A 26,828-nucleotide genomic window follows, 5' to 3' on the forward strand; every position below is an offset into this window, starting at 1 on the left:
TGGAGACCTCTAGAGATAACCACGACTGATCTAACTATAAAATTAACCCTAAAGGCCAGTGCACACCGATGCAGCTTCTTGGAACTGCCATTTGGGGATAATGGTTGCAAGCAGTTGCATGTGGACTGGCCTTAAGAGATAGAAATTGCAATGGCCAGAAACTTTCCGGTAAATTTAAGTTAAGCTCAGTAATTTGGGAAATTGTGCCCAACTTCAAAAATGTTATTATTATCTTAAGGGCTTGGCTGGTTTGTTCAGTTTGCTGAGTCAAGTAGAATGGTCCATACTAGGCCTATAAGGTGTGTGTTCACCTCAATTAGCATACACTTAAAATGCCTTGAAGCCTTAACATGTTAGATATTCTATAGCTAATAATGCTTCAGTAGACAACCTTTCAGTATGAGCAGAAGTCAGCTGTCAGGGCTCTCACGACACCAACCTCTGGCAGCACATCACCCTCATCCACCAGCACCTACACTAGCTTCCAGTTAAAATCTGCATTAGTCCTCCTCTTCAGCTACAAATCTTTCCTTGTCCTTGCTTGGCCCCCAGTATCTATCTTACTCTACCTCCTCCATCAATATACTCCTTCATGGAACCTGTGGTCCTCAGAACGCAAGCGTGGTTAAGTATGAAACTTGTCTTTAGGGCCTATTTCGGCGGTTGTGAGAATTGGGGAGTCAGCCAAGAACTGCTTCTCTGACTGCTGGAAGTGTAAAAACTCAGACAGTAGTTTCTGTTAACAACTTCCCCCTCGTGTCCCTATTTTGGGCATGTCCTTATTGTCATGGTGTCTGTCTGCATATGGGCGTACATGGCTGTGTGTGTGTGTGTGTGTGTGTGTGTGTGTGTGTGTGTGTGTGTGTGTGTGTGTGTGTGTGTGTGTGTGTGTGTGTGTGTGTGTGTGTGTGTGTGTGTGTGTGTGTGTGTGTGTGCGCGCGCACTAGATCGTTTTACAGCCTGCTGTGGTAGTAACGCTTCTAACCAGTTTATACCTACCAAAACTATTTTTGGTGAATTGCAGTTTTTCGTGTGAAACCTTTTTGTTTTTTGCTCCTTGTGTTTTGCCTTCAACTCACTCTCTTATCTTGTGCTTCAGAATCCATACCCACCTGCTCTGTTGCCTGCCTGTATGTTGCCTTGCCGTGCCCGCTTGCCAGCCAGCTCACCACGTCCCCTCAAGCCCGCTTTACACAACGACATTTCCCCCTCTTTGCTCACTTTGTGTTGTGTCTGCTCATTGTGCATTTGGGACTGCCAGTTTTTGCAAATCATGACAATTATTCAAAGATTTAAAAAAAACACATTCTAAACACAATTTACAATTTAAATATAGCTAAAATATAGATCTACCAGCTTACAGTGCATTGTAATCCTGTAGATAGGTTTTTTTTGCTATTCAGGGTACACTTACTGTAAGTATATAGGGCTTAGATAGGATGATGTATTTGCACTGTATTAGCCATGCTGGTGACAGTAGATTCATAGTGTTGTCTGTTGACAATGTGTTGATCTGCGAGCCCTGCTATTTTTACACGTATAACTGCGAGATTATCTGTAGCCTATGCCAGTGGCGTTTGGTGGATTCTAACGTTGACCGGGCTAGAACCGGGCCAGAACCGGTTTGACGGCTAAAGTGGTTTTTAATGGCCACTCATTAACAATTCGGCCGAATGCAAATGAGCCCCATTTGAAAACGAAGGCGACTTTCTGTGGTCGGCTACAACAGAATAGGGTGAGGGGCTGCTAATGTAGATTTTTTTCCCCCCCCTGGATCTTGCCCCTACACAGGGACAAGCTGGGTTTACAGACCGGGCCATGGCCTCGTTGGCCCCAATGACGATACGCGCCTGGCCTATGCTCGACTCAGTTCCTTTAATATGCAACTCTCTGGCATAAGGTTGCCCCCCCCCCCCCCATTGCAAAGTATTGCCCCCCCCCCCCCCTCCACTTCTGATTCGAGGGGTTGCTTCCTGGGTTCCAAGCTCCTGAGTGGCTAACCGGCAAGGAAGTTGGCTATAAAATGAGACCCAAAGCAAGGGGCGTCTCCCGTCTTGCTCTTCTCCCAACTGGCAACCACCCAAGTTTTGTTGTTCAGTTAGTTGTTTGATATTTTGTAGAGTTAATTGCTTTTGTTACTTTAGAATTGATCTCTTGATTCATGTTTATGTTAGGGAGGTAAGTTCTTTTATTTTGGATAGGTAAGATTTATACACTTTCAGCTTAGTTCTCTTTGTTTGTTTCTTTGAACGTCATCCTCAGTTATCCCCAAGCTCTGTATTTTGACTTCAACTATATGAACTACTGTATTCATTGTTGTGACACACTATTTTGTCAAATCAGATTTTTGTAAATAAATGCTTCACTTTATTTTGCAAGTTGAACCTTTGTTCTTGTACTTGGGACCTGGGGAAGGCGGAAACATTTTCATGTTATGTTTTAGGCACCCCTAGACTTGGGCATAACATGAATGATTGCATATTGCATTGATAGTAGGGTTATGGTTATAGAGGTTTTAAAAAAGAAAAAACATACAAAATATCAAAACCCTGTTTGACAGTCATTTTTGCATGACTCTCATCTGTACCCAATATGGTGAAAATAATCTAATAATCTTTTTCTAACAAAAAGTGATTTTTGTGTATGACTTTCAAGTACTTTAATAGACCATCTTCAGACCAAGCGGCCTTTAGGAGGAATAGGGAAAGGAACATTTCTACAGTGTGGGTTTATTATTTTTTGCTGAGTTTACTAATGATCTCTATTCCCCACCACACAAAATAACACAAAACCTTTTGCCTCTTTTTAGATTATAGTCTGTCCTACTACTAATGTGTAGGTTTAGAGAAGGATGCAGAATTTTAGGTACTGTATCTTAAAAAGAATCAATGAGTCTTCAATGTCCAAATTAGCTCAATAAAGTATTGTTGTTGCTTTTTCATTTGATTTTCTTTCCATTGAGTTATAGTGCTGACCTCTACTGGTGGCATGGGGAATTAAATACATTAAAACTAATAACATCACATACTATTTGAAGAGGAATTTTATTGAAAACTCTGCCATACTCAAATTATAAATATATTTCCCTTTCACATAATTGTAAAGTGATCCTAAATGAAGGCAGTGAAATCATTTGAAGTAAAACATTACAATATACGCATGGTTAAAATGATTAAGAATATAACCTAAAGGAATCACAAGACTTCTAAAAGCATAATGAATCTTTCTGGATCAGTCCCTGGACCAGTTCTTAGTCTCTGTCAATAGTGTCAGACGTCATCTCTTGAGTTAGATCAGTTCTGAACTTCTGACCATTTTGGTAGAATTTTTTTTGTAGAATATATTTCTGTCAGAGTGGCTGTCTCCCTCTAGCATGGACCAATCCTTCTTTTTCTGTAGTCCCACATCTGCAAGATACCTGCAACAGACAGAGGCCCAACAAGGAATATTCTATAGGCTATATTCACAGTGTTGTACAGAATATGTGGCTTTTACAATCTGGCTGAAGAAAGATTTTTACAACATGGTAAACAGGTAGAATTTGGCTTCAAATGGCCTATTGTTTTAGAAGGGCTCTGCCACAAACTGAGGACAAACATACCCTTTCATAGAATATATTGTCAAGCTCATATTCTCTTTACTGCCCGATACAAATTTTACTATCAATGTCTTAAATTAGACTTCGATTTTTTTTCTTATAGAAGAACATTAGCCCGAGGCTAAACTTTCGGATTAGGATAACAATGTGGTTCTTCTTGGTGAGGTGGATTTACTCATTTCCTACCTGCAAACAAGATCATGACTGTAGCCACCCAGCCTAGTTTGTAAGATGAGCCGAAGTACCAGTTATCGGCATTCTGACCTTTAAAGTCAGAGAACGCCATACCAGTATAGATGGCCATGATCATCAGAACAATGAAAGCTGGGAAAGATGGGAGATCGAGAGTTACAAGATTATGTATACAGTATGTGTGGGTAAATGGTAAATGGACTGCATTTTCTAGTCTTTCCAACCACTCAAATGTTTAAACTTTACAATCACATTCACCTATCATCATTCACCTCATCATTCACAGTGGAACATGCTTCATGGATATCATACAGTATATCAAATGGACATTGTAGCACATGGTATATACATGCGCACAACGCAAAACGCAAAGTGCTTTCCGTATTGTCCCCCTGACACAGTGGTTAAATTAAAATGGACTAGATACCAAATGATCTTGCACATATTTTTCACATGGGGGTGTGTTGGTCTTAAAATGAGGCGTGGTCTGGCGTGATCATGCCGAAATGCTATTTTTTAATTTGAGGTACGTTGCATTTCAACGTTTAGGTTCATGGTTAGGGTTAAGGTTACGTTTAGGCATTGCTTTTTGTGAGATTAAGGTTAGGATTAGGGTTTAGGGTTCGTTAGTGTTACGTTTAAATCGAGGACATACTCAACATGACCATGTTCACACGCAACATGTTTTTGGATTCAGTCCTGTTCAACAATTGAGGTGGCATTTCAAGAACTTTCTTCATTAACCCAGGAAATAAAACCAAAGATTATTTAGCCAGCTTTGCGTGTGAACAGACAAGCAAGCGCTGATGGAAATAAACGGAGCATATGCCTCACAGAAAATAGATCAGATATTTTCGGTATAGCTCTAGCAACAGGCGCGCAACCAAGTGTAAATGAAGCATAAGAATGAGAGCTCTGGGAGGTACGCACTCTCTCCCAGTGTTTTGAGTTTAGGGTTAAGGTTAGGGTTAGACATAGTGTTTGTGAGGTTAGGTTTAGGGTTAAGGTTAGCGTTAGGCATAGTTTTTGTGAGGTTAAAGGTTAGGGTTTAGGCCTATTACCACACCCACTTGGGTAAAACACCAAAGAAAGAGGGACATCCACATCGATATTGGACTTCTGAATGTGCGCAGACGGAACGCACTGGTATTGGCATGCTTTAATATATAATAACCTTACCTAACTGAGAATTAAGTTGATATGTCAAGATATCACATTAGTCTGTTGGACAGTAATGGCCATGCACTGCGTTTTGGACAGCTCTCGTTTCAATGTTTCCGTGAGAAGAGAACTTTTGTTTTCCGACGTCTCCTGACATCATTATATCACATTATTAATGCTGCTCGCTCTCATAGATTTTAAGCTTGCTTGTTTTCACTTCATGCACGAGGACATTGATTTTGACGCTAAAAGTGTTCAATGCGTCTTCAGTTCTGATCCACCACTTAAAAAGGATTGCGCCTCACGGCGGGCGCAGCTCGTTCTTCAAGGTGATGGCAGCCAACACTCTGTTTTGTTTAATTAATGTAACGCACCACTAATTCAGGGCGGGTTGCGCCAGGGCCTGGCACAACCCGTGCAACCCGCCAGGCCACAATGCATCCACATGATGCGCCCTGTAGAGAGTGAATTTGGTGTGGAAACACCTCCAAGGCGCAAGTTCTGCCGTTAAAATAGGGCCCTAAGAGTCTAATGGTTCATTTTTAGACTATCTAGGGTCCATTTTCACACTCTCAGAGTAAAGATTTACATTTATTTTTGTATATGTGTGTGCGAAGACTCACCTGAAATAAGGAACAAAATCCCTGCAGCCAACGAGCGCTTAAAGATCTGGACAAAGGACATGATGATGCCAGCGAAGCATACCATGCAGGACAGGATCATGAAGGCACCGGCGGTGGTGACTGCTGGTACTGGTGGTGGAGACACAGACAGACAGGGGGTGTCACAGACAGTGGCGTAACAAGCCAACACTGGGCCTTCATGCTAATTGGTCAACACTGGCCAATTAACCAACATGATTAACAAGCATGAATACTAGCATGCATTCTATTGTGGGGAAAACATTTGGCTAAAATAGCTGATCTACAGTAGAAGCTCATAACGCGCCCCAAGAGGAAATGTTGACAGCTTGTCAACGACAGAGTCATCAGACGACTATGGTAACAAAAACACGTGGTTCTGTTCCTAACTGAGCCTCAACTCTTCACCCTAATCCTATATTCAAATTGCCTAGAGGGTAGGTGGAAGGCGGGAGGACGGTGGACATCACAAATGTAACATCCGCACAGTTGCTCCAATCCGAACCGAACTTGGCACAAACACTGGTCAGGGGTTTGCCATTCATCAGAATAGCCAAACCAGGGACCACGTGTGGCTCCCAGGGGGTGGCCACAGGCGCTGCGCCTGTGGCCCCAATCCACACCAAATTGGGCACAAACACCTGTTCAGGGGGCTGCCATCAGAATAGCCCCCTAACATACCCAGGGGCCACACTGTTGCTCCAGCCTCCAATCTGCACCAAACTTGCCACAAACACTGCCATTTTAATAGTCATACAAAGGGCCATGTTTGGCCTCAGGGGACATGTTAGGGGCCCCCGGTGGCCACAGGCACACAGTTGTTCCAATCTGCACCACACTTGGCACAACCACTGTTCTGTGGTCTGCCATGAGAATAGTCACACAAAAAAAAAAATTGCACACATATGGGGCACTATAGCAGTGTTACATCAGTATTTATCAATGGCCATAACTCAGTGACAATTGCTCTGATCAGCGCAATATAACACTGGATTTAAACGCCCCATAGCGGCCTGAAAATCTAGTTAAACAAAAGAGCCCGATATACCTTAAACTTAAGGCTTAAAGGGACAGACAGTAAAATGCATAACAGTATTAATGGTGTATTTTACAAGATACAACAACATGAATTAAATTAAATATTTATTGCATAACTTTGAGCATTTAAATTAACTTATTCAATTAACACATATCTCAATTTATATGAACTGTCAAACAAACTACCAAAATACAAAACATAGCACTTATTACTGAAATAATAATGTTCATAACTTGTCTCCCACACTATCAACAAAGATACAACAATAAAGGATGGAGGTCACGTGATGCAGCAGAGCTAGGCAGACGCAGGGTTTTGGAGCTCCGACATTTATCCTGATTTAATTAATTTTTTTGACAGTTAAACACAACCAGAGTGCTACTTTTTCTATTTTAAGACATTGTTATGCTGACAAGATCCATTTCAGCCAGAATAAGACAGAATAACGACGATATGGAGGACCAAACTTCGACGCCAGAGGGAACGGCTCCAGCTGTTAGCATTAGCATTAGCAAGCAACGTGTTGCTAATGTTGTTGATACTTCTCGTGTACCAGCTGAGGAGATTGGAGCAGATTCACGCATACTTCAGGAGATTCGACGGGGTAACAAGGCCCTATCTGACAAATTGGACTCTAAAACTGACGAAATTAATCGTTCCATTTCTGGACTGAGGGGTTTAATTGATGGCGTGAGCACACGCATCACCGAGGCTGAAGAACGCATCAGCACAGCCGAGGACCAGCTTGTTGTGGTGGACGCGGATGTTAACAAGCTGCGTGGAGAAAATGACTTTTTACTTGAGAAAATTGATGAGCTCGAGAATTACAGCCGACGCGCGAATATCAGAGTGACCAATCTTAAAGAGGGCAGTGAGGGAACCGACCCGGTGCGTTTCTTTACTGAATTGATTCCATCCATTTTTGGTGAGGAACACTTCACCGAACCATTGATATTTGAACGCATACACCGGACGGGACCGCGATCAAATAAATACCCGAGAGCGGTGCTCATTCGCCTACTCAAGTGCCAAGACAGAGACAAGATTCTACGCCTCGCCACGAAGCTGTCGATGGAGAAAGGACCCATTTGTTACAGAGGGACACCCCTGTCGTTCTTTCCAGATGTGACAGCCAAGCTCCTGAAACGCAAAAAGGAGTTTGGCCAAGTGAAACAGGAGTTAAAAAAGAGAAACCTCCGTTATTCTCTCCTACATCCTGCTACGCTCCGGGTTGATATGCCTGATGGAAAGAAGAGGTTCTTCAAAACGCCGAAGGAAGTCGCTACTTTTCTCGAGGGTCTCACAGGAGGGTCTCCCCCGGGGGGGGGCTCCCCGGGAAGGGGCTCCCCAGGAAGGGGTGCCCCAGTGGGGGATCTCCCAGAGGGGGGGGACTCCGGAGGAATCGAGGACTGATCATCACATCTATCTTTACACCATATTCTAATCTGAAAAGTAATTAAGGTACTATTTTAGTTTTTTTTCTGGTTTGTTTTCATTGCTATTGGAAGATGTAGTCTTACAACTGGACATCAGAGAAGAGAATTCACGACTATTTACCGTAAAGTGTTTATTTTTTATATTTTTTTCAATCTCATCACGATTTTTGTACAGTAGTGCTATTTTGGGTCAACACTGTTGTGCACCAAAGAGACACTCATTGATGGTTGCTTTAATTTTTATTTTTTTTTGAGAGTTGAGTTTATTTTAAATTGTTATAAGATGCTTTTCGGTTTCATTTTATTGTGGCTATATTCTTAGTTAGCCAAATAGACACTCATGGTGCTTATTTTTGTTTTTTCAAGAATTAGTGGTTTACTGTTAACTATTATTTTAAGCTCGGGACCTGACAGTGTGTGTAGTTAGTCAGGCATGTCTTTGTTTGACAAGTGCGAGACACATGGCCCCTTTTGGGTTTTGATTGGTGCCATAGGTTTGGGTAAGATGGTACCGGGGGGGAGGGTTGTTTGTGTGTTTGTTTTGTTCTTTTTTTCCTGTGTTAGAAGAGACATACATTTATCTAGATACTTAGTTTTGGGAGATTCTGAACTGGACTGGTTAGTTAAAAAAATGTATATTTCATAGGACAAATGGTCAATGTGGTAAAATGTATAAGTTTTAATGTGAATGGTTTAAATGGGCCTGTCAAAAGGAAAAGAGTTCTTACATATTTAAAAAAGCTTAATACTGATATTGCTTTTATACAAGAAACTCACCTTATAGCAAGTGAACATAAGAAGCTGAAGAGGGAATGGGTAGGACAGGTGTTTGCATCATCATTTAATTCTAAAGCAAGGGGAGTGGCGATATTGGTTAAAAAGAATATTCCCTTGACAATACAGGAGACTATTTGTGATCCACTGGGCCGATATGTGATTGTCCATTGTGAAATGTATTCAGAACCGTGGACATTTTTGAATGTTTATGCCCCTAACTATGACGACGATCCTTTTATTCAAGATCTCTTTCTTCAGGTCTCGAGGGCTCAGGGTAATATTCTGACTGGCGGTGATTGGAATTTCTGTTTATGTCCGATTCTGGACAGGTCGTCAACCAATGTAGTGACAAGAACAAAGGCAGCAAAGTCTACCTTGGCATTCATGAAAGATTTGAATTTAACAGATATCTGGAGACAATTGCACCCACAGGATAGAGATTATAGCTTTTACTCTGCCCGTCATGGCACCCATAGTCGAATTGATTTCTTCCTGCTATCTACACAGCTAACACATAGAACAGTGGAATCTGAATATCTGTCCAGATTACTCTCAGATCACTCCCCTTTGACCCTGTCTATATTAATACCTGAAAAGATACAGAATTCTTATAGGTGGCGTTTAAATCCAACCCTTCTTAAAAAAGCAGACTTTAAAAAGTTTGTGAGAGATCAGATTACGTTTTTCTGTGAAACTAACTGTCCATCCTCACCCAATAGTTTTGTTCTATGGGATTGTTTGAAATGCTATTTAAGGGGTCAAATAATCTCCTTTACAAAGGCTCTTACTAAAAAATATACAGTAGAAATGGAAGAACTTGAGAAAGAAATCTTAGATCTAGAAAAAGAGTTCCAACGCTCTGGTTGTACAGAATTGCATCGTTCACTGGTTAATAAAAAACTCAAGTATAACACATTGGGTACTTATAAAACTGAAAAAGCTATTCTTAGAACTAAGCAGAGATATTATGAGTTAGGGGACAAGGCACACAAGGTCCTCGCCTGGCAATTGAAGAAAGAGGAAAGCTCAAGGACTATTAATTCTATCAAGACTAACGCTGGCTTGATCACATGTGACCCAAAAGAAATTAATGATACTTTTAAGCAGTTCTATACCGAATTGTATTCATCAGAATCACCAGAGGATTTAACTCAAATTGATACATTCTTATCTACTATTGAATTACCTAAATTAAATCAAGAAGAGCAGAATGATCTTGAACGGCCATTCACTACAGCAGAAATTGAACGAACACTGTCGTCTTTGCAGTCTAACAAAAGTCCCGGAGAGGATGGTTTTCCTCCTGAATTCTATAAAGAATTTAAAGACTTGTTAATTCCTCTTTTTGTAGATGTGCTCAATAGGGCATCTGAAACTAAGACTCTTCCTGATTCCTTTTCTACAGCTATTATAACCGTCATTCATAAAAAAAACAAAGACCCTTTAAAGCCAGCGTCATTTAGACCTATCTCATTATTAAACTCAGATTATAAATTGATTTCCAAGATCCTAGCCAATAGATTAGCGCAGTATCTGCCTAAATTGATCAACAAAGATCAATCAGGTTTTATTAAAGATCGATCGTCCAGTAATAATCTTCGCAGACTGTTCAACATTATTCAATTGGCCAAATCTAAACCTGAACAAAGTATTGTTGTGGCACTGGATGCCAGCCATGCCTTTGATAGATTGGAATGGCCTTATATGATCAAGGTTTTGAGTAAATTTGGCTTTGGGCCCTCTTTTATTGATTGGGTTAAAACACTATATCACAGCCCCAAGGCCAGAATCACTACTAATGGCCAAATGTCAGCCAGTTTCCCCTTGAGTAGGTCAAGCCGCCAGGGCTGTCCGCTCTCTCCAGGACTCTTCGTCGCGGCCATCGAGCCTTTGGCGGAGGCTGTGAGACAAAATGCAGATATACAGGGGTTCCAGGTGGGTCAGTCAACTCACAAGATCAACCTTTTTGCCGATGATGTATGTCTGACCTTGACAAACCCATCTGTGTCTCTTCCTAAACTACAAAGCCTGATTGACGATTATGGCACCATTTCAGGTTACAAACTTAATTTTGATAAGAGTGAAATACTTCCTCTTACAAATTTTGATTACACAATCTATCAAGGAATAACCCCTTTTAAATGGTCCCCAAATGGCTTTAAATATCTTGGCATAAACATAGACAAGGATGTGAAAAATCTCTTTAAACTTAATTATACTGTGTTACTTAATAAAATAGAGGAGGACTTGAACAGATGGAAACCCTTACCTATTACTTTGATTGGCAGGATTAACTGCATCAAGATGAATATATTGCCCAGGCTGATGTATCTCTTTCAGTCTCTGCCTATCCCAGTACCTCAAAGCTTCTTTCAGTCCTTGAATAAAAAAGTCAGGGAGTTTCTGTGGAACAATAAAACTCCACGAGTGTCTTTGGAGAAACTTACATGGGACTATTGTCAAGGGGGTCTTAAATTGCCAAATTTCAAGATGTACTATCTATCTTCTCAAATGAGGTTCATTTCTTTTCTTTTTAAGGGTGATGATGCCCCCTCCTGGGTTCAAATGGAAATGCATGCCCTAAAAGAAACAGTGGCCAGTGAGTTTATTTATAAATGGAACCCCAAAACTATTGCGGCCAAATCAAAAAATTGTTTCTCAATTCATTCAATCAAAACTTCCGCAAGATTCTTAAGTGTAGAACTGACTTATCTCCTAGAACTCCACTGAAGAAAAACGGGCTTCTACCCATGTTTGTGGGCAATAGAATTCTGGAGTCATGGCATGACAATGGAATAAAACTCCTGGAACATTGTTATAAAGATGGACAGCTCATGACTTTTGAACAGTTGAGGGGGAAATATGACTTATCAAACAGACATTTTTTCTGTTTTCTGCAACTAAGGGATTATCTCAGAAGGACTCTGGGGCCTGAGATGACTTTACCGGTTTTTACTGATGTGGAGAATTGGTTACATAATGGCCCGTGTTCATACAGATTCATTTCCAATATGTACTTTTTATTGCTGAGTCAATGCCCGAGAGTAGGCTTACACAAATCTAGAGAGAGATGGGAGTCTGATTTAAATATTACTATTGATGAAGGTTTGTGGTCTGATTTGTGTCGTGATAGCCTCTCTGCTACTATTAATTCTAGATATAGACTGACTCATTATAATTTTCTCCATCAGCTTTATTACACACCTCAAAAGTTACATAGATATAATTCTGGGATATCAGATTTATGTTTTAGGTGTAGCACAGAAGAAGGCTCCTTTTTGCATTGTACATGGCAATGTATAAAAGTTAAAACATTCTGGTATGATTTCTGTGACACACTGGCTAAAATTATAGAGGCTCCCTTCCCGTTAGACCCTGAAGTCTGCCTCTTAGGCAATTTCACTGCTATCAGTGCAAAACTAAGAAGACACAAAATTAAATTTATAGAGGTGGCACTTGGAGTGGCTAGGAAGTGCATTGCAATAACATGGAAGTCTGACTCCCCCCTCGGCATTGCGAGATGGTTCTCAGAAATGAACAGTTGTGTCCCTCTTGAGAAGATTACTTATAGCTTAAGAAATGGGTTTGACACTTTTTTGAAGATTTGGCAGCCTTATTTGGACTATGTGGAAACGTTGTCCCTACCTCAACCTGTATCAGAGATGGAATAGGTTGTTATCTACAGCTATCTCGGTCTAGATCTATTATTTCTCGAAGCTACTTAATGTTTTTACAACAGATTTGTCTCTTCTTAATGTTCCTTTTCTTTCTTTTTTGTACCTTATTTTTTTTTTTATTATGTTTTGATTATTTTTATCTGTGCTGTCCTTTATGTATGTGGATTTGTATGTGGGGAGGAGGGAGGGTTGTGGGGGGGTTGTATGTATGTATGTATACTTTGTGAAAAATTAAAATGAAAAATAAAATATTCAAAAAAAAAAAAAAACAATAAAGGATGAAACCATTGTGACAGTAAGGTGACAGGCACTCACTTCCTTGGGGACAGAATCCCCATTTCACATCCTTGTCATAGCTGGAAGTAGTGGCACACCAATGGTCGAGTTCTGTGCGTCCGTCTGTGGTACAGTTCTCATATATCTTTCCACCATAATAAAAGGGAAAGACACACTTGGCTCCATAGCTATTTCCTCCAAACGTCTCCACATCTCTCAGTACTGTCGGGGATACACAAGAGTAAAATGATTGGTTTTGTCTCCTCGAAATTGTAACAACAACAACAACAACAACAAATAAAATAACTAGACTAGAAACGTATCTCTGCCAGGCCATGGGGCCCTTTTCACGAAACCTAGAAAACAGATGTGTATTGTTGATTTTTTTCCCGGCCGAACAGTATTTTAATGACGTCACGTGCACGCACGCGCACTGCACGCACACAGTGCACATTTTATTTGACCTTAAAGTAGTGAACATGTTTGTATAGGAAATGTTTTTAGCTTATAGTTTTAGTCTTTTTAAACTAATACAAATTCAAGGAATGAAAGATTCTAAAAATGCTATTAATCATTGTGACCATTATAGAGCTGAAACTAAAAGTTTGCTTTGAACGAGTATCTTTCTCTTCTTCGACGGTGGCTGAGGCATTGCAAGCAGCGGCTACTGAAGCCAAGATGCTGTGTTGCTTTACCGTGTAGCCTATAGATGCGAGGAGTGACGACACATTTTCACACTCACTTGTAAACCTGTTATGAAAGGAGCCATTTGGGTACTTAGCTCGTGAATCTAAGGGGTGTTCTAGCATGCATGTGCGTGCAAGCGCGTGCTCTGTACTGTGCCGTACCTTGTGCATGAACATTTTACAGCCACTCGCCGTCCTACTCCATGTGGCCCCCATGACACCACTGCTTAAACCCTCTATAATTAGTATAACTCACCTTACAACTGTAGCCTACTTGGTACGCTCTTTTTCCACTTTACACCTACAGCCAATCTAGTCGATCTACAAGTTCACAACGTGTCGCAACACGACAGGTTCTGAGCTTGTAGATCAGCAATTTTTGGATAAGGTTCCCCCAGAATAAGTTTGCAGGGGTTCAAGTGGTTGAGGAGAATTAAGGAGAAACTCGACAAAGACGCTCCTTCTCAGCCTGGCTTGGCGTTCGTGGGACAGAAAAAAATGGCGGGAAATCAAGTCTGTGTCACAAGGGAGTGGCCTATATGGTGAGTTGCATCATCAATCCGGGGAAAAAAACGTTTTTATTGTACGACCTAAGGTTCAAGAGTTATAGGCCAAAACGTGAAGCAGCCTTTTAGCGACAGAGCCACCATTAGGCCAATTACAAAAATGGGTTTCACACACCGATTGGTCCAACAGTGCCGGAGATTAGCTGTTCACAGACTCACACACGGCCAGACTTTTAAAAGCAGCTATTAACAACCTATCTTCATATAATTGGTCCTCGCTACTGCTGATTAAAAGATGGCATTATTTCTGTCTACTCACCCTCTCAGAGGAGGGCTGTGGACAGTTCAGAATTCTGCCTACCAGTGACATTATTGGTAGGCAGGTTTGATCATTTCAAACAAGATTTGAAAAAAATATTTTTCATTAATGCAAGAACAATGGCTTCTTTTTCAGCATGCTAACTTTCCAGGAAGAGAAAGGCTGTAGTTTCGATTAGCTTGGAATCGGTCACTGGTAGGCAGGTTTCTGAATAGCCCCGTTTGGAACCTCGCCCTCCGCTGTTAGCTCTGAGATTAGGTTCCAAGCTCCTTTCGCTGTGCGCAGTGCCGGCCTTTCCTATGTTTCACCCGTTTCAATTGAAACGGGCCCCCAACCTCATATCAGGGGGCCCCCACAAAGAAAATATTTTTGACTCGCATCCCAGTCCGGGGCCCGCCTCTGGCTGGCCGACGTCCAAGAATTTCATGCAAGAAGAGGATGTAGATCTGATTAAATCAGGGCTCAGCTCAAGTGAATCATGTGAGTGAGTTGTTTTAGCTGTCTGTCCATGGTGGAAGTGCAGATAGCCTAATTAATTTAGTTCGAAAATGCATCATTATGGATTGTGGAAGCAAACCAACTTCAGTCCACAAATTATAAAAAAACTTTTTTTCTTTCTTTCTTTTTTTTTTGTTGCGGGGGGGGGGGGGGGTGCATATGGGGGCCCCATATGAGCTCTTGAAACTCATTAAGGCCGCCCCTGTCTGTGCGGGACAGGCGAAAGGACCTTTTTCTGCACATCGTATCCAAAAAATAAAGGTAGTCCAGAAAGCAAACAGCAGTAAAATTTAAGTGACGGGTTGAAACAACCGTTTAAATTACTTATTTAGTCAGACTGTGACTTAAACCTACCGTTCATTCTCAGATTCCAAATAAAGCCTCTCTCTATGTGCATCCTTATATGACAACCTGTTGACTATGACTATCCATCCATCTATCCATCTATCCATCTATCCATCTATCCATCTATTAATCTAATCTATTGGAGAAAAGCGCAGTATCAGTTAGAAGATGTAATTCATCATCCGGCCAGGGGTAGCAGTGATTTCAGCAGAACCTCATCTCGGAGAGTGGACAGTGAGGTTCCAAACGGGGCTAGTTTCTAAACTGTCCATACTCCACAGAGTCAGTAGATGGAAATGGTGCCATCTTATAATGAGCATTAGTGAGGACCAATTATATGAAGATATGGATGAAAATGGGTGCTCCTTTAATACATTTTGCATAGTGTTGTATTACTTTGTTAATCATTAACGTGATATTATTACATGCTGTAACGTGACTGATAAATAATAACAAATACAACATGTTCCTCTCATCACTGCTTGACTGTCAGGAATTGCTTCAAAGCTTCATTTACTGAACTAATGCAGTACCCGTTATAAAAGTACTTGGAGGCCAGTCGTATTGATGACGTCAGTGTGGAACTGTTTGGACAAGAGCAAAGAACATACACAACACAAGGCTGCACAGATTTGGAATTTAAAGATAGAATAAAGAGATGGTGGTTTTACCTCTTTTAGTCATGACTTCATGTATGGGTATACAGGTGTTGTCTTTGTCTGTGCATTCCTTCCACAGGCCCTGGGTGTACTTTGGTGGAACACCCAGCCAACGGTATACCTGCCAGTTGATGGTTGCTGTGGAGACTAGCAGTAGGATGTTCCCCAAAATGGCACAGAATAGACCCACACCCATGCAGCGGTACATTTTCCATTGAGAGCCACTGTCAATGCACCCCGACAGGAAGAGATACAGGAGATGGATTAACACATATGAAATGCATGAGGCACATGCACTGTTAACAACTCTGCAATCTGGGAACCCATCGCCAAATAAAAAAGGAAAAACAACTCTGCTGTTTTTTACTCTTTCACTTGGCTCTGGGGGGGGGGGGGGGGGGGTGCTCAATGTAGCACCCGTGCACAGGGAAACCGGGGTTTTTGGTCTGCTCTCAGCCGTCCACTTCCGGTGGTGCGACTATGTTTTCATTCCCACCAACAATATTTCTACACGGAACACTAACACCACTTCTCCCAGAGAACATGGATCGTTTTGGTTATAAGCCCACTTGTTTCTATGATGAAAGAGCAAGTTAAAATGTGAATATCTTTCCGTGGTTTTGTCTGCTCCGAGGACGCTATTGTTAAATGAGTTTCGGTTTGTTTTTAGTGGGAAGCGAGAGCACAGACAGTAAATCTTGCCCACTACATTTGTTTGGGTAAAGCGTGGCCTGCTTCCTGATCTGAAGGCACGCCCACTTGTAGGCCAGTGCGTACACGTTATGACGAACCCCCCCGACAGATTCAAGCGGAGAGCAGAATCTGTTCTTGAGAGATTAACAACTCGGGAACGATGCAAGTTAGTAACAAAATAATAATAATAATGATAATAATAATAATAGTAATAATAATAATAATAATAATAATAATAATAATAATAATAATAATAGTAATAATAACAATAATAATAATAATAATTAATAAGTGAGGATGGTGAATGTCTTAGCACAAATCACTGTAATGATGATTTAATGGCATTGGCATGGCTCTGTAGGAGGGGAGTTAAATGGGTCTGTGAGTATATGAATCTGTCTGTGTGTCTGTATGTCTGTATCCAGGGGCGTCATTTGGGGTTTTGATTGATTGATTGAATATTTTATCAGGCAGAAATGTAAAAAACAGCACAAGTACAGTTAAAAAACACTTTGTCTAAAAGGTCTTTCCAAAAAAAGTGCTTGCCGTCTTGTTTCCATTGAGGTCCTTGTGTGGTACATTTAGGGTCTCAGAGGATGGCAGTTGTTCACATTTATCTTAAATTCAGTTATTTTATGCATTGTGATGCACAACTCTGAAAATGATTTTTTATTTTCTATTAATCTGATTTCAGAACAACGCTGAGTGCATCTCAATCCACGCCCATCCATCTACATGTGACGCAATTCATTAACCACTTTCAAACTGGCATCCCTATTTTGGGCATGTCATTTGAACTTTTCCCCCCGTAAAATAGAGAAAGTAGTGATATAATAGTAGTGGTGGTAATCCAGACTGATTCGCTCTGTTCAGTGAACCTTTTTTCTTTACTTTTTTTTCACTTTACAGTGAAAAAATATGTAATATCCTGAATGGAGCGAATCAGTTTTGATTCCAGCCTACTTGTGAGCTTGTAGATCCACTATTTCTGCTATTTTGTAAATGGGGCTTAAATTAAAACATATTTCTGCCACCCCCTATTTTTTCTGAAATTACCGGTATGCCTCTGTCTGTGTCCGGTGCTAATCTTGCAAACAGATAGACCAATCAGTGCCAAATGTCTTGTGCAAGCTGCCAGTAAGCAAATAAAGTATAATACCCCACATTTCCTTCACGTGTTTTATATTTTCTGAAATATTTAACTTTAATTTCAATGGAAGTCAATGGTGGTCAGATTTAGCTGAAACCTTGCCCATCATAGACTGGCCCGTCTTCAACCCGTCTTGTTGAAACAAACATACTGAGCCAGCAAATAACACAAAATGAAATAGCAAGCTGATTGCATCAGAAACATCACCCAGTATGAACAAAAATATGTGATGAAAGTCACAACCACAATCAAATTTAATCTACACAATTTTAAACAGATCAGACCCTTCCTGACAGTGCTGCTGCTAGATCTTATCTTCATTGCATGATTTTATCCCACATTAATTATTGGTTCACAAACTGCAATATCCTTCGGAAGTACAGCTTCTTAAGTTTTAATTTTAAGGTTTTTAAACAGGTTTGCGTTATATACACAATCTTGCATGGACTCTCCCCGCCTCCCTTGAGGGAATTCATAAAGCGAAGGACTGGTAGTGAGTTTGGCACCAGGTCAACCACTAGAGGGGACTGTGAAGTGCAGCACAGGCAAACTGCATTTGGACAAAATGTCCTATCATTACAGGGTTGTTCGATGGGTTACAGGGTTGTTCGACAGGGTTAATCTCCCATCTCCCAATTAGTACGTTCTTTTAAATCCTGCTATATTTTAGTCTGTTCTTAAAACAGACGAGTCAAATAGTTTTAGTCAGGTATACTTTGCACTTTTTGTACTTGTTTTGTGCCCTTGTTTTGTATCCTTGTACTGTTTCTTTTTGTAATGTATTCTATTTTTGCTTGTTCTATGCTTTTTTTTTGTGGTGATAGCAATCCGGAAAATCCGGTAATTTACATTACATTCTTATGGACTGTTCATTACGGTGTCCTGTCTTAATAAACACATGAAATAAAATAAATCCATCTGAGATAAAAACTAAAACAATGGAGTATGCTCCAGGGATTATTACAACTGCACCATGGCAAAAGCCTGGGTTTTACCTTGTTTCTTCTGGAAATGCACCCTCCTGACTGTGCCACTGTTCTGATGTTCAAGGAAGCAGAAGGAGCGAGTGCATTCTCCGGCAGCGGCAACAGCCGCGGAACGTCCGCGGAACTTCCGGTGGAGGAGCGGCAGCTCCCGGCAGTGACTGCCGGCGGTGGAGCGTCAGCTGCCGGCGGAGCAGCGGAACTGCCGCGGAAACTGCCGGTGGAGGAGCGGCAGTCGCGGAACTGCCGGTGGAGGAGCGGCAGTCAACTTCTTTTTCCGCCGATAAAGTATAGTTTTGGACCATGACGGAGCCGCGCCGAATCAGCAGACCTTGAGGCCAAGGAGTCGCGCCCGAGCGCCTCCAGGCGCGAGTGCCCGCGACGACCGGCCGATGGTCTGCTATTCGACTAAGCGGCGTCCGAGTTATGTACCGATAGGCACAGAATCGTAAATAATATTAGTGGGGACTGCGTTACACAAACGCAGCACACTCCCAAAGCTGACGCCACCGGCAGCTCCAGCCGCCGCCGCCGCCGCCACCGGCAGCAGCCGCTGCCGGAAAATGCACTCGCTGTCCCTCCAAGGAAGAGAGGGGTGCAAGGGGAAAGAGAAGGAATGAGAGAGAGAGAGAAGGATAGAGGGAGTGATGGTTACAACCAGGACGGACATGGACTGAGTATTATTATATTATATTTCTATAGAGTATTGAGATGCCTCACCATCAGTGATATCTGGAAGGACAAATATATCTGATTCTGAGAGAGAGAGAGAGAGAGAGAGAGAGAGAGAGAGAGAGAGAGAGAGAGAGAGAGAGAGAGAGAGAGAGAGAGAGAGAGAGAGAGAGAGAGAGAGAGATAGATAGAGTACCAGAGCCAACCAACATTATCATAGTTTACAGGAGCTAACTTGTCATGGCAGTAGTGTGCTTGTCCTCAGCAACACATCCAATCTCACCAACCCCTCTGCTCATCTTACATCTTAACTAGGATTCTATGATACAGGTTGACAAAGTGGGGGCCCCCTGGCCACCCACTTTGACAACCTGTATCACCCTGAAGGGGTTTATTGCTCAACCTAGTTACATAGGCTATGTATGCATGTATCATCAACTTATTGAATCGTCAAAGACCCAAGATTCTGATTCTAAAAGTTCAGTAAAGCATTCCAAAAGAGAATCCAGTGATTTGTGTGTTTTGTTATATCTTACAAATGGCGTACGGCCATAGCCGTGTTTAACTTCTCTTGATCTACCTTGTCTCGTCTTGGGTGAATACCTCTCCTTTAAATCATTTCTGTCTATCACCTCGAGAACCAGAATCATGAACTTCAGGCCTCCCTCAGTGCCATAGCTCTGCTTTATCTTAGCACTGGTGTCCACTCTGTCAAGTTTTGCCAGCTGGGCATAAGGGATCTGTCTTGGGATCCGTTTATCCTCAGAAAGATGCCACTTGAACGATTTGAAGTCCTCGTCTCCCAACTCCTCCAGAATGGTGATGATGGTTTGTGATCTTGCCATGATTTCTTCCTGGTACAAAGAGAGGACAAATGAATATTCTATGAGAACATGGAGGGAAACACTGAATTATCAACATCCTTCTATTTAGATCTCTTTACCTTTATTTTTGTTTAAGTTAATATAGGCAGCTAAAATGTTTTTCTCCATTCAATGGATTCAAAAGGTTTTTGAAAAGAGAAACCTAGCCATTTGAAAATCAAAGATGGCGGCCATTTACTTCAAGATGGTTTAAACTAAATACATGTTAACATTATTCAGCATACATCTTTACCTATACTTTTGTGATGTCAATCACCAAATCACCAAATAGCACTCCCATAGTATGTTTCTGAACATTTGTAAACAGGAGTTAACATTTATAACCATCTAAATTAAAACATTTCAAAAACACGCCATAAAGTGAAGCAGATACAGTAACATCAATATGTTGGGAGAATCGTTCAAATGGTGATACAAGCGGAACATTTGGTACAAATCATCTTTGGAGATCACTCTTCGATTTAGGAAACCGGGGCACCCGTAAATCAAAGATGGCAGCCATTTATTTCAAGATGGTCGACAAAATAAGACATTTCAGCATATTGCCTATAGGCTACTTTTGTGAGGTCAATCACCAAATCACCAAAAAGCACTCCCATAGTATGTTTTTGAAAGTTTTCAGGAGTTACCATTTATAACCATCGAAATTAAAACATTTCAAAAACACGCCATACAACTGTGCTAACAGGCAAACTCAGGGATTAAAGCAAAAAGGAAATCTCATGACTTCTGAACATGTATTCAATTTTTTCCATCTGGTTCTGTTTTCTGCATCTTCCTCGGTGACGGTGTACGTTTCTGCACGTACTGTGACAACCTTTTCTCTGGTGACCAGGCTGGACTCCTGCCACCTGCATGTTGTCTCTCACCACATCCTTAAACCTCCTCTTTGGCCTTCCTCTTCTCCTCTTACCTGGCAGCTACATCTTCAGCATCCTTCTCTTAATGTACATCTCATCCCTCCTTTTCACATGTCCAAAACATCTGAACCTCGCCTCTCTTGCTTTATCCCCAAACCTTCTAACCTGGGCTGATCCTTTAATTAAGCCATTTTTGATGATGTCTGTCCTTGACACTCCTAATGAGAATCATAGCATACTCAATTCTGCCACCTCCAGCTGCGCATCCTGTCTTTTTATCAGTTTCCAAGCCATACAGCATGGTTAGTCTCACTACCGTCTTATACATCTTCCCTCTCATTGGTACCCTTCTGTCACAAATAACTCCTGACATACATTCCCTCAAATTACTCCTTCCATCTTCAACGATGTGATGTGATGTGTTGTGTTGTGAGCTTGTAGATCTATTTTCAAAAAAATAAAATAATAATTGGATAAAAATATATCCAATTTGACTGTGTATGGGTTGTGCATGACACATATTACATGTGTTAAAGACTTTGTACAAGCACGTTCTGCAACATGACCTGTGATCCACAAGACCCACTACCTCCATCTAGTGGCGTTACAGAAATATAGCACCGTCTGACTTGTCATTCTGACCCCCACACTGGCCATAGCCTTTTTTTACAGGCACGCCCCCTTTCCACAGCCACGCCATGAATCAGCTTCTATTTTCAATGTTATCTCTATGCAAATCAGCTTTTACATTTTTTTCATGAGCTTTTAAAAGCGTAAATAGAAAAGTGTGCTTTTTTTCTCCCCAGACCTCAGCTTTCAAGCTGCTTTTTTTTGCCTTTCGAGAGGTCAGCTTTTTAAAGCTCAATTCTAGCCAATCAGAGCACAGCATGATCTGAGTAGGCGGGGACTAGCTCATTCAGCCAAAAGTCTCGGAGCAGACACGGGTATGGGGTTGCCGAAAGAAAAATCTATTTTTAAAATAATATTAATGGTGATTTGGCAAGAACATGGCATATTTATGGTCTGAAATAAAAGGATATGTGACCAACAAGTCGTGAAAGCAGTTAAAACTGGTTATGTTCCGTGAGGCAGGCCCCTCTCTCCACCAGCTCACCCCGGGGAGAGGAGAGCCCGCTGGGGGCGGACTGTCACACGGTCCGCCGTGGTCCCCCTTGCCCGGTTCTCACCGGGCGGAGCGCGGTAGATGAACGCCGGAGGCCGAAGTGGACTACACACACCCACACAAAATGAATATTAAAGTTACTACATACTGTCATGAATTTATAATAACCTTTATCACAGAGACACCGACAAATCTCAACAGATCACTCTGACCTGCGCTGCTCTGCTCTCGGCGAGCAAGTGGAGATCTCCCCACCGCAGCATGGAGACTGCAGTGACAGGTACTTGGACACACCCAGTTTGATCAAAAAACACAAATTCAAATGGATTTCTGCTTGTCCAGCTTCCTTCGGTGTGAACACAGCATTAGGAAACAAGCCAGAAACAATCCCAAAAAAACGCAACCCACAACTACCCAATATTTACAAGCAACTTTACAGAAAAACAAAGCCAAAAGTCACTTAGAATAAGCGGACATGGCAACACTGCACAGCCAGCGTGCCGTAAAAACACACAGGCAGGGGAGGCAGGGGTCATCAACATGTCTGTACAATGTACATGGACAAACATATCCGTGGCAAGACTTGTCTATGTCCACGGCACTTTTTGGTTTTAAAAATTACGAAAAATATCGTCGATAATTTTTTTAAATATTCACAATCTAATAAAAAAGGTTTGAATACTTTTGGTGACAGGATGTACTCATCTCATTAATGCTCACAAATATGGTATTGTACTTGGTACCCGTACATGTTTGGATCAGGCGAGGACAACAAGTCAGCTAGAAGTAATGATTGCTAATAGCTGCCTTAATTACCTGAAAATGTCAAAACGCGCGTTAAATCCTTTGTGGTAGTACTGTATATATATATATATATTTAAGACGATGGATTAATGGAGTGTATGAGGTGTGTCAGATCACAGTGAAAATGGTGCAGGAAACGAGCAAAAACAGATGGCATGCCATCTGTCATCTCTATGCAAATCAGCTTTTAGAAAATGTTCATGAGCTTTTAAAAGCGTAAATAGAAAAGCTGATTTTCGTCATCTAAGAGAAAGTGTTTCAATAATAGCAATAACTATAATAACACACCAAAATCATAATCCACAGCCTCACCATCAGACCTCCTCCTCACCTCACCAAAAATTAGGCACCTTTGCATCAAACTACTGTGACACTGCATTCCTTTAAATCCTGTCATGCCCTTCATTAATCACCCATCATGTACATAATTACCTGCTGTGACACTCAAGTATCCTTTTCTATTGTTGGCATACCATAGACTTTCTCATCAACATAGATTACAGTACCTGTTCACCTTCAACAAAAAACTAGTTTAGCTGGTAAAACTTAATGACTTGACGCGCACGTCGCTTAACACCTACACTACAGGTCACACAATGGACAATTGATATGCATTTAGGCTCATTCCTATGTTAATCCACCTGGTGTGAGTCGGGAGCCTTTGTAAACTTTGTTGAGGTGTGAATTTAAAGTAGTTTATTTAAATATATGCATGTGCCTGCGCGTGCTCCTGGTCAAATAGGTTCCTGCACGGCGTGCAAGGCCGTCCCATGAGCAATGCAACCCTGACCATAGTATAATACCCACCCACTCACCTCTGCAGCTAAGTGGCCATTTTGCTCCTGCAATGTAAGATGGAAGCACTGTCTGTGCTGATAAGACCCAATTATTGAAATCCCAAACATGGAATATACTTGGACTATGCCACATTTAATGCCTGTTTCAGGACTGCCCTAGCTGCCAGTATACAGAGGACGACTTCACAGTCTCCAGGTTTTCTAAAGTATAGCTAACCACTTAAAAAAAAAAGGTATTTTTACTTGACTGGAGTATTTCCAATTTGCAATACTTTTACTATATTCCAATACATCTCAGAGACAAATATTATACTTTTACTCCACTACAATTATTAAAAACTTTAGTTACTACTAGTTGCTCTGTAGATTTTAATTATTATGGCAAAACATACATGAACCACTTAAGCCCTATTTAAACTTTGGCTATTTGAAGATAGCTCTACAAGCTCACAAGCGATGCAACGCGTTGTGAGCTTGTAGATCTGCTATTTTCAAAATATTTTAATACATTTGATTTTAGCCATGGACCCCCATCTGAAAATGTTTTGTGCCAGGGACCCCCAGAAGAGAACATTTGTCTTAAAAATTCAAAAGTATAAAAACAATGTTTAAATACTGCACAAAAATAGCATATACAAGCTCGCATCACAGGTGAACTGGTTTTAGAGTATTTGGTATTGTACAGTATGGTCAAGTTGGACAATATAGCTTTGTTTTCATCATGTGTATCAGGGGTGCAGCCATGGGTGGGCCTGGGTGGGCCGTGGCCCACCTACATAGAAAGCTGGCCCACCCAATCGATTTAGCAAAAAATAAATATATTTTTGAATGAATTTTAAATGTTTTGATAATAAATCGGTAAAATCAGGCAAAAATAAGAATTAAATAACATAACCCTAACCTAACCCTAACCCTAACCCTAAAACCAAAATAAATAGAATAAAAAAAATAGGGGAAAAAAGTATCAAAATCCACCCAAAAACCGTGCACGCCCGCCGGCATGCTTGACCGCATGCACGACCGCACTGAACAAGCCTAACATTCCTCTCCCATCAACTCATGTGGCCCTGTTCCAATCAGATCGGTCTAGCTCTTTGACAGTGTTCCTTTAAAAGAATGCCTCTTCCTTCCTTGTCTCACTTGTGCTATCTTTTCAGGTCACCCACCACCTACCCGACACCGCCCAGCAGCAGGCACCACCAGGAGTGGCATTATCTACGGGGGCGGGCTTCCATCAGGCAGGATTTCATCCGAGGCTTCAGATCAGATTCTTCCGATGGGGCCCGTGCCAAAGTGACATTTCCATTAATGTTTACACTAAATACATGTAAACATTATTTCGTTATAAACATCATTGCATTAATTTTGTGTGGTGAAGTCTCTTTTATGTTAAATTCTTTATATCAAAAATAAGGAACAGATGTACAGGTGAAGGCTATTTGGCATTGATAGAGAAGTGAAACACATTGGGCCTTATTGATCAAACTTGCATGTGATAAATGAGGGCTATTGAGTGAGCATCAGCGGTTTCATACTGTAGATTACACTATACTTAATGTCGTAACTTAATATGAAAAATATATATATATCGAAAAGGTTGAATCATCTGATATGAAAGTTAGGGGCATTTTCTAAACTCAAAGAGCTCTGCAGGATTTCCCAGTTCAACAAAACACGGAACAAGGAAGCAAGAAAGCTAGACAGTGCCAAAAAAAAGATCATGACTTTTTATAGGAAAGGAAAATTGGAAAGAAATTATATTTGTGGAAACATATTTAAATGTCAGGACAGCAGGAGAGAAGGGTAAAATATGGGGAAATCCTGGGGATTAGGTTAGGGTTAATAGTTATGGGTTGCATACAGTATGAGTGTAGATGTCCATTTACAGCTGTCCAGTTCGCAAAAGGTTAACGTGTCTTTTGTAATGGGTTTCTGGTAGGAGTGTTAACACTCAGTTATGGAAGCATTGGACCTTGACCTACATTCTAATCTGTAAACAACAATACCAAACCTTTTCAACTATAAATTGCTTAGCTATGATTGTGGCAAAATGTGTAATGTAAATGTATCAATACCAAGCTTTGTATGGAATATAAAAACAAACTACTAAAAACCTTACCTAAATGAAATATATATTGTAATATTAATTTGCATGCTAGCTAAATGAACATGAGGAAATTAATGATTTATGAACAGGACTCCAAAAGGCACCCTACAGTGATATTGAACCACATATCCTAACTTGAAAATGTCAGATTTGACCCTAATATAGTAGAAGTGTTTAAGGTGATGTAAAAATCTCAGGCTCACACATTGGTGTTTTACTATTACTGGAATATTGTGTAGAAGCAGCTGTAGCTGTAGTAGCAGTACTAGTACTGTAGATGTAGTGTAAAGGTCCTTACACACCGGGGGCGATTTTTTTCATGCGAATAATAATAGTTTTTTTTAAAACCTTATAAAGTCAATGCAAGCTTCCACATCTGTTTTGTGGAGCGAAAAAGCGTCTTTTATTTATTCAGACCGCATCCGAGTTTTACGTATATTCGCTTAATCACCGGTGTGTAATGACCTTTAGTACTAATAGTAGTACTACTAGTCAGTCAATCAATCAATCAATCAATCAATCAATCAATCAATCAATCAATGTATATTAGTCATAGCAGTCCTGTCCTGTACTTACCTCAGTGGAAGTTGTAGGTTGTAGAGTGAAATGATCGATACAGCAGTTCAACAGTCTCTCTTATTGTGTTTTGGGTGGGTTAGGGTTTATCCTACTATTTATCTATCTACTGTTTCTTTCTTTCTGTATCTCTGTCTCTCTCTGGTTAACAAGTGAATCTCAGTGTTGCAACAAATCAGAGAGACAGAAATATAATTTAATGTTCCTTTAATGCAACATCTGTACAGCCTGTGATTGGTTGAGGAACCAGTATTTAAATTTGCTGTGCTATTTTTCCATTGGCTAAACACAATGACACACAGCTTCGGCTACGCTATTCTTGTCATTACTGCAAACTCACTCCCTATTTTCTGCCGTAAACTGAAAACT

The 26,828-nt window shown here is 40.9% G+C and overlaps 1 protein-coding gene across 3 annotated transcripts; it reads right to left on the minus strand.

Moving 5' to 3' along the window:
- Positions 1-3,080: 3,080 nt before the first annotated feature.
- On the minus strand, positions 3,081-26,616 carry LOC308094709 (lens fiber membrane intrinsic protein-like). 3 transcript variants are annotated; one of them, XM_080441516.1, is made up of 9 exons: positions 26,460-26,616; positions 19,889-20,162; positions 19,357-19,386; positions 18,649-18,691; positions 15,823-16,034; positions 12,837-13,019; positions 5,575-5,703; positions 3,785-3,922; positions 3,081-3,418 (listed from the first exon to the last, which is right to left on the minus strand). In XM_080441516.1, exons 2-9 carry the CDS (start codon positions 20,151-20,153, stop codon positions 3,369-3,371), a joined length of 1,050 nt encoding a protein of 349 aa, XP_080297642.1. In that variant the 5' UTR covers positions 20,154-20,162; positions 26,460-26,616; the 3' UTR covers positions 3,081-3,368. The 3 variants fall into 3 exon arrangements, with proteins under 3 accessions (XP_080297642.1, XP_080297641.1, XP_080297643.1); XM_080441515.1 differs by having other exon boundaries at positions 19,357-19,392; XM_080441517.1 differs by lacking the exon at positions 12,837-13,019 and having other exon boundaries at positions 19,357-19,392.
- Positions 26,617-26,828: the final 212 nt, after the last annotated feature.

The sequence above is a fragment of the Gymnoscopelus braueri genome (assembly GCF_963280865.1).
Source record: "Gymnoscopelus braueri genome assembly, chromosome: 11".
NCBI lineage: Eukaryota > Metazoa > Chordata > Actinopteri > Myctophiformes > Myctophidae > Gymnoscopelus > Gymnoscopelus braueri.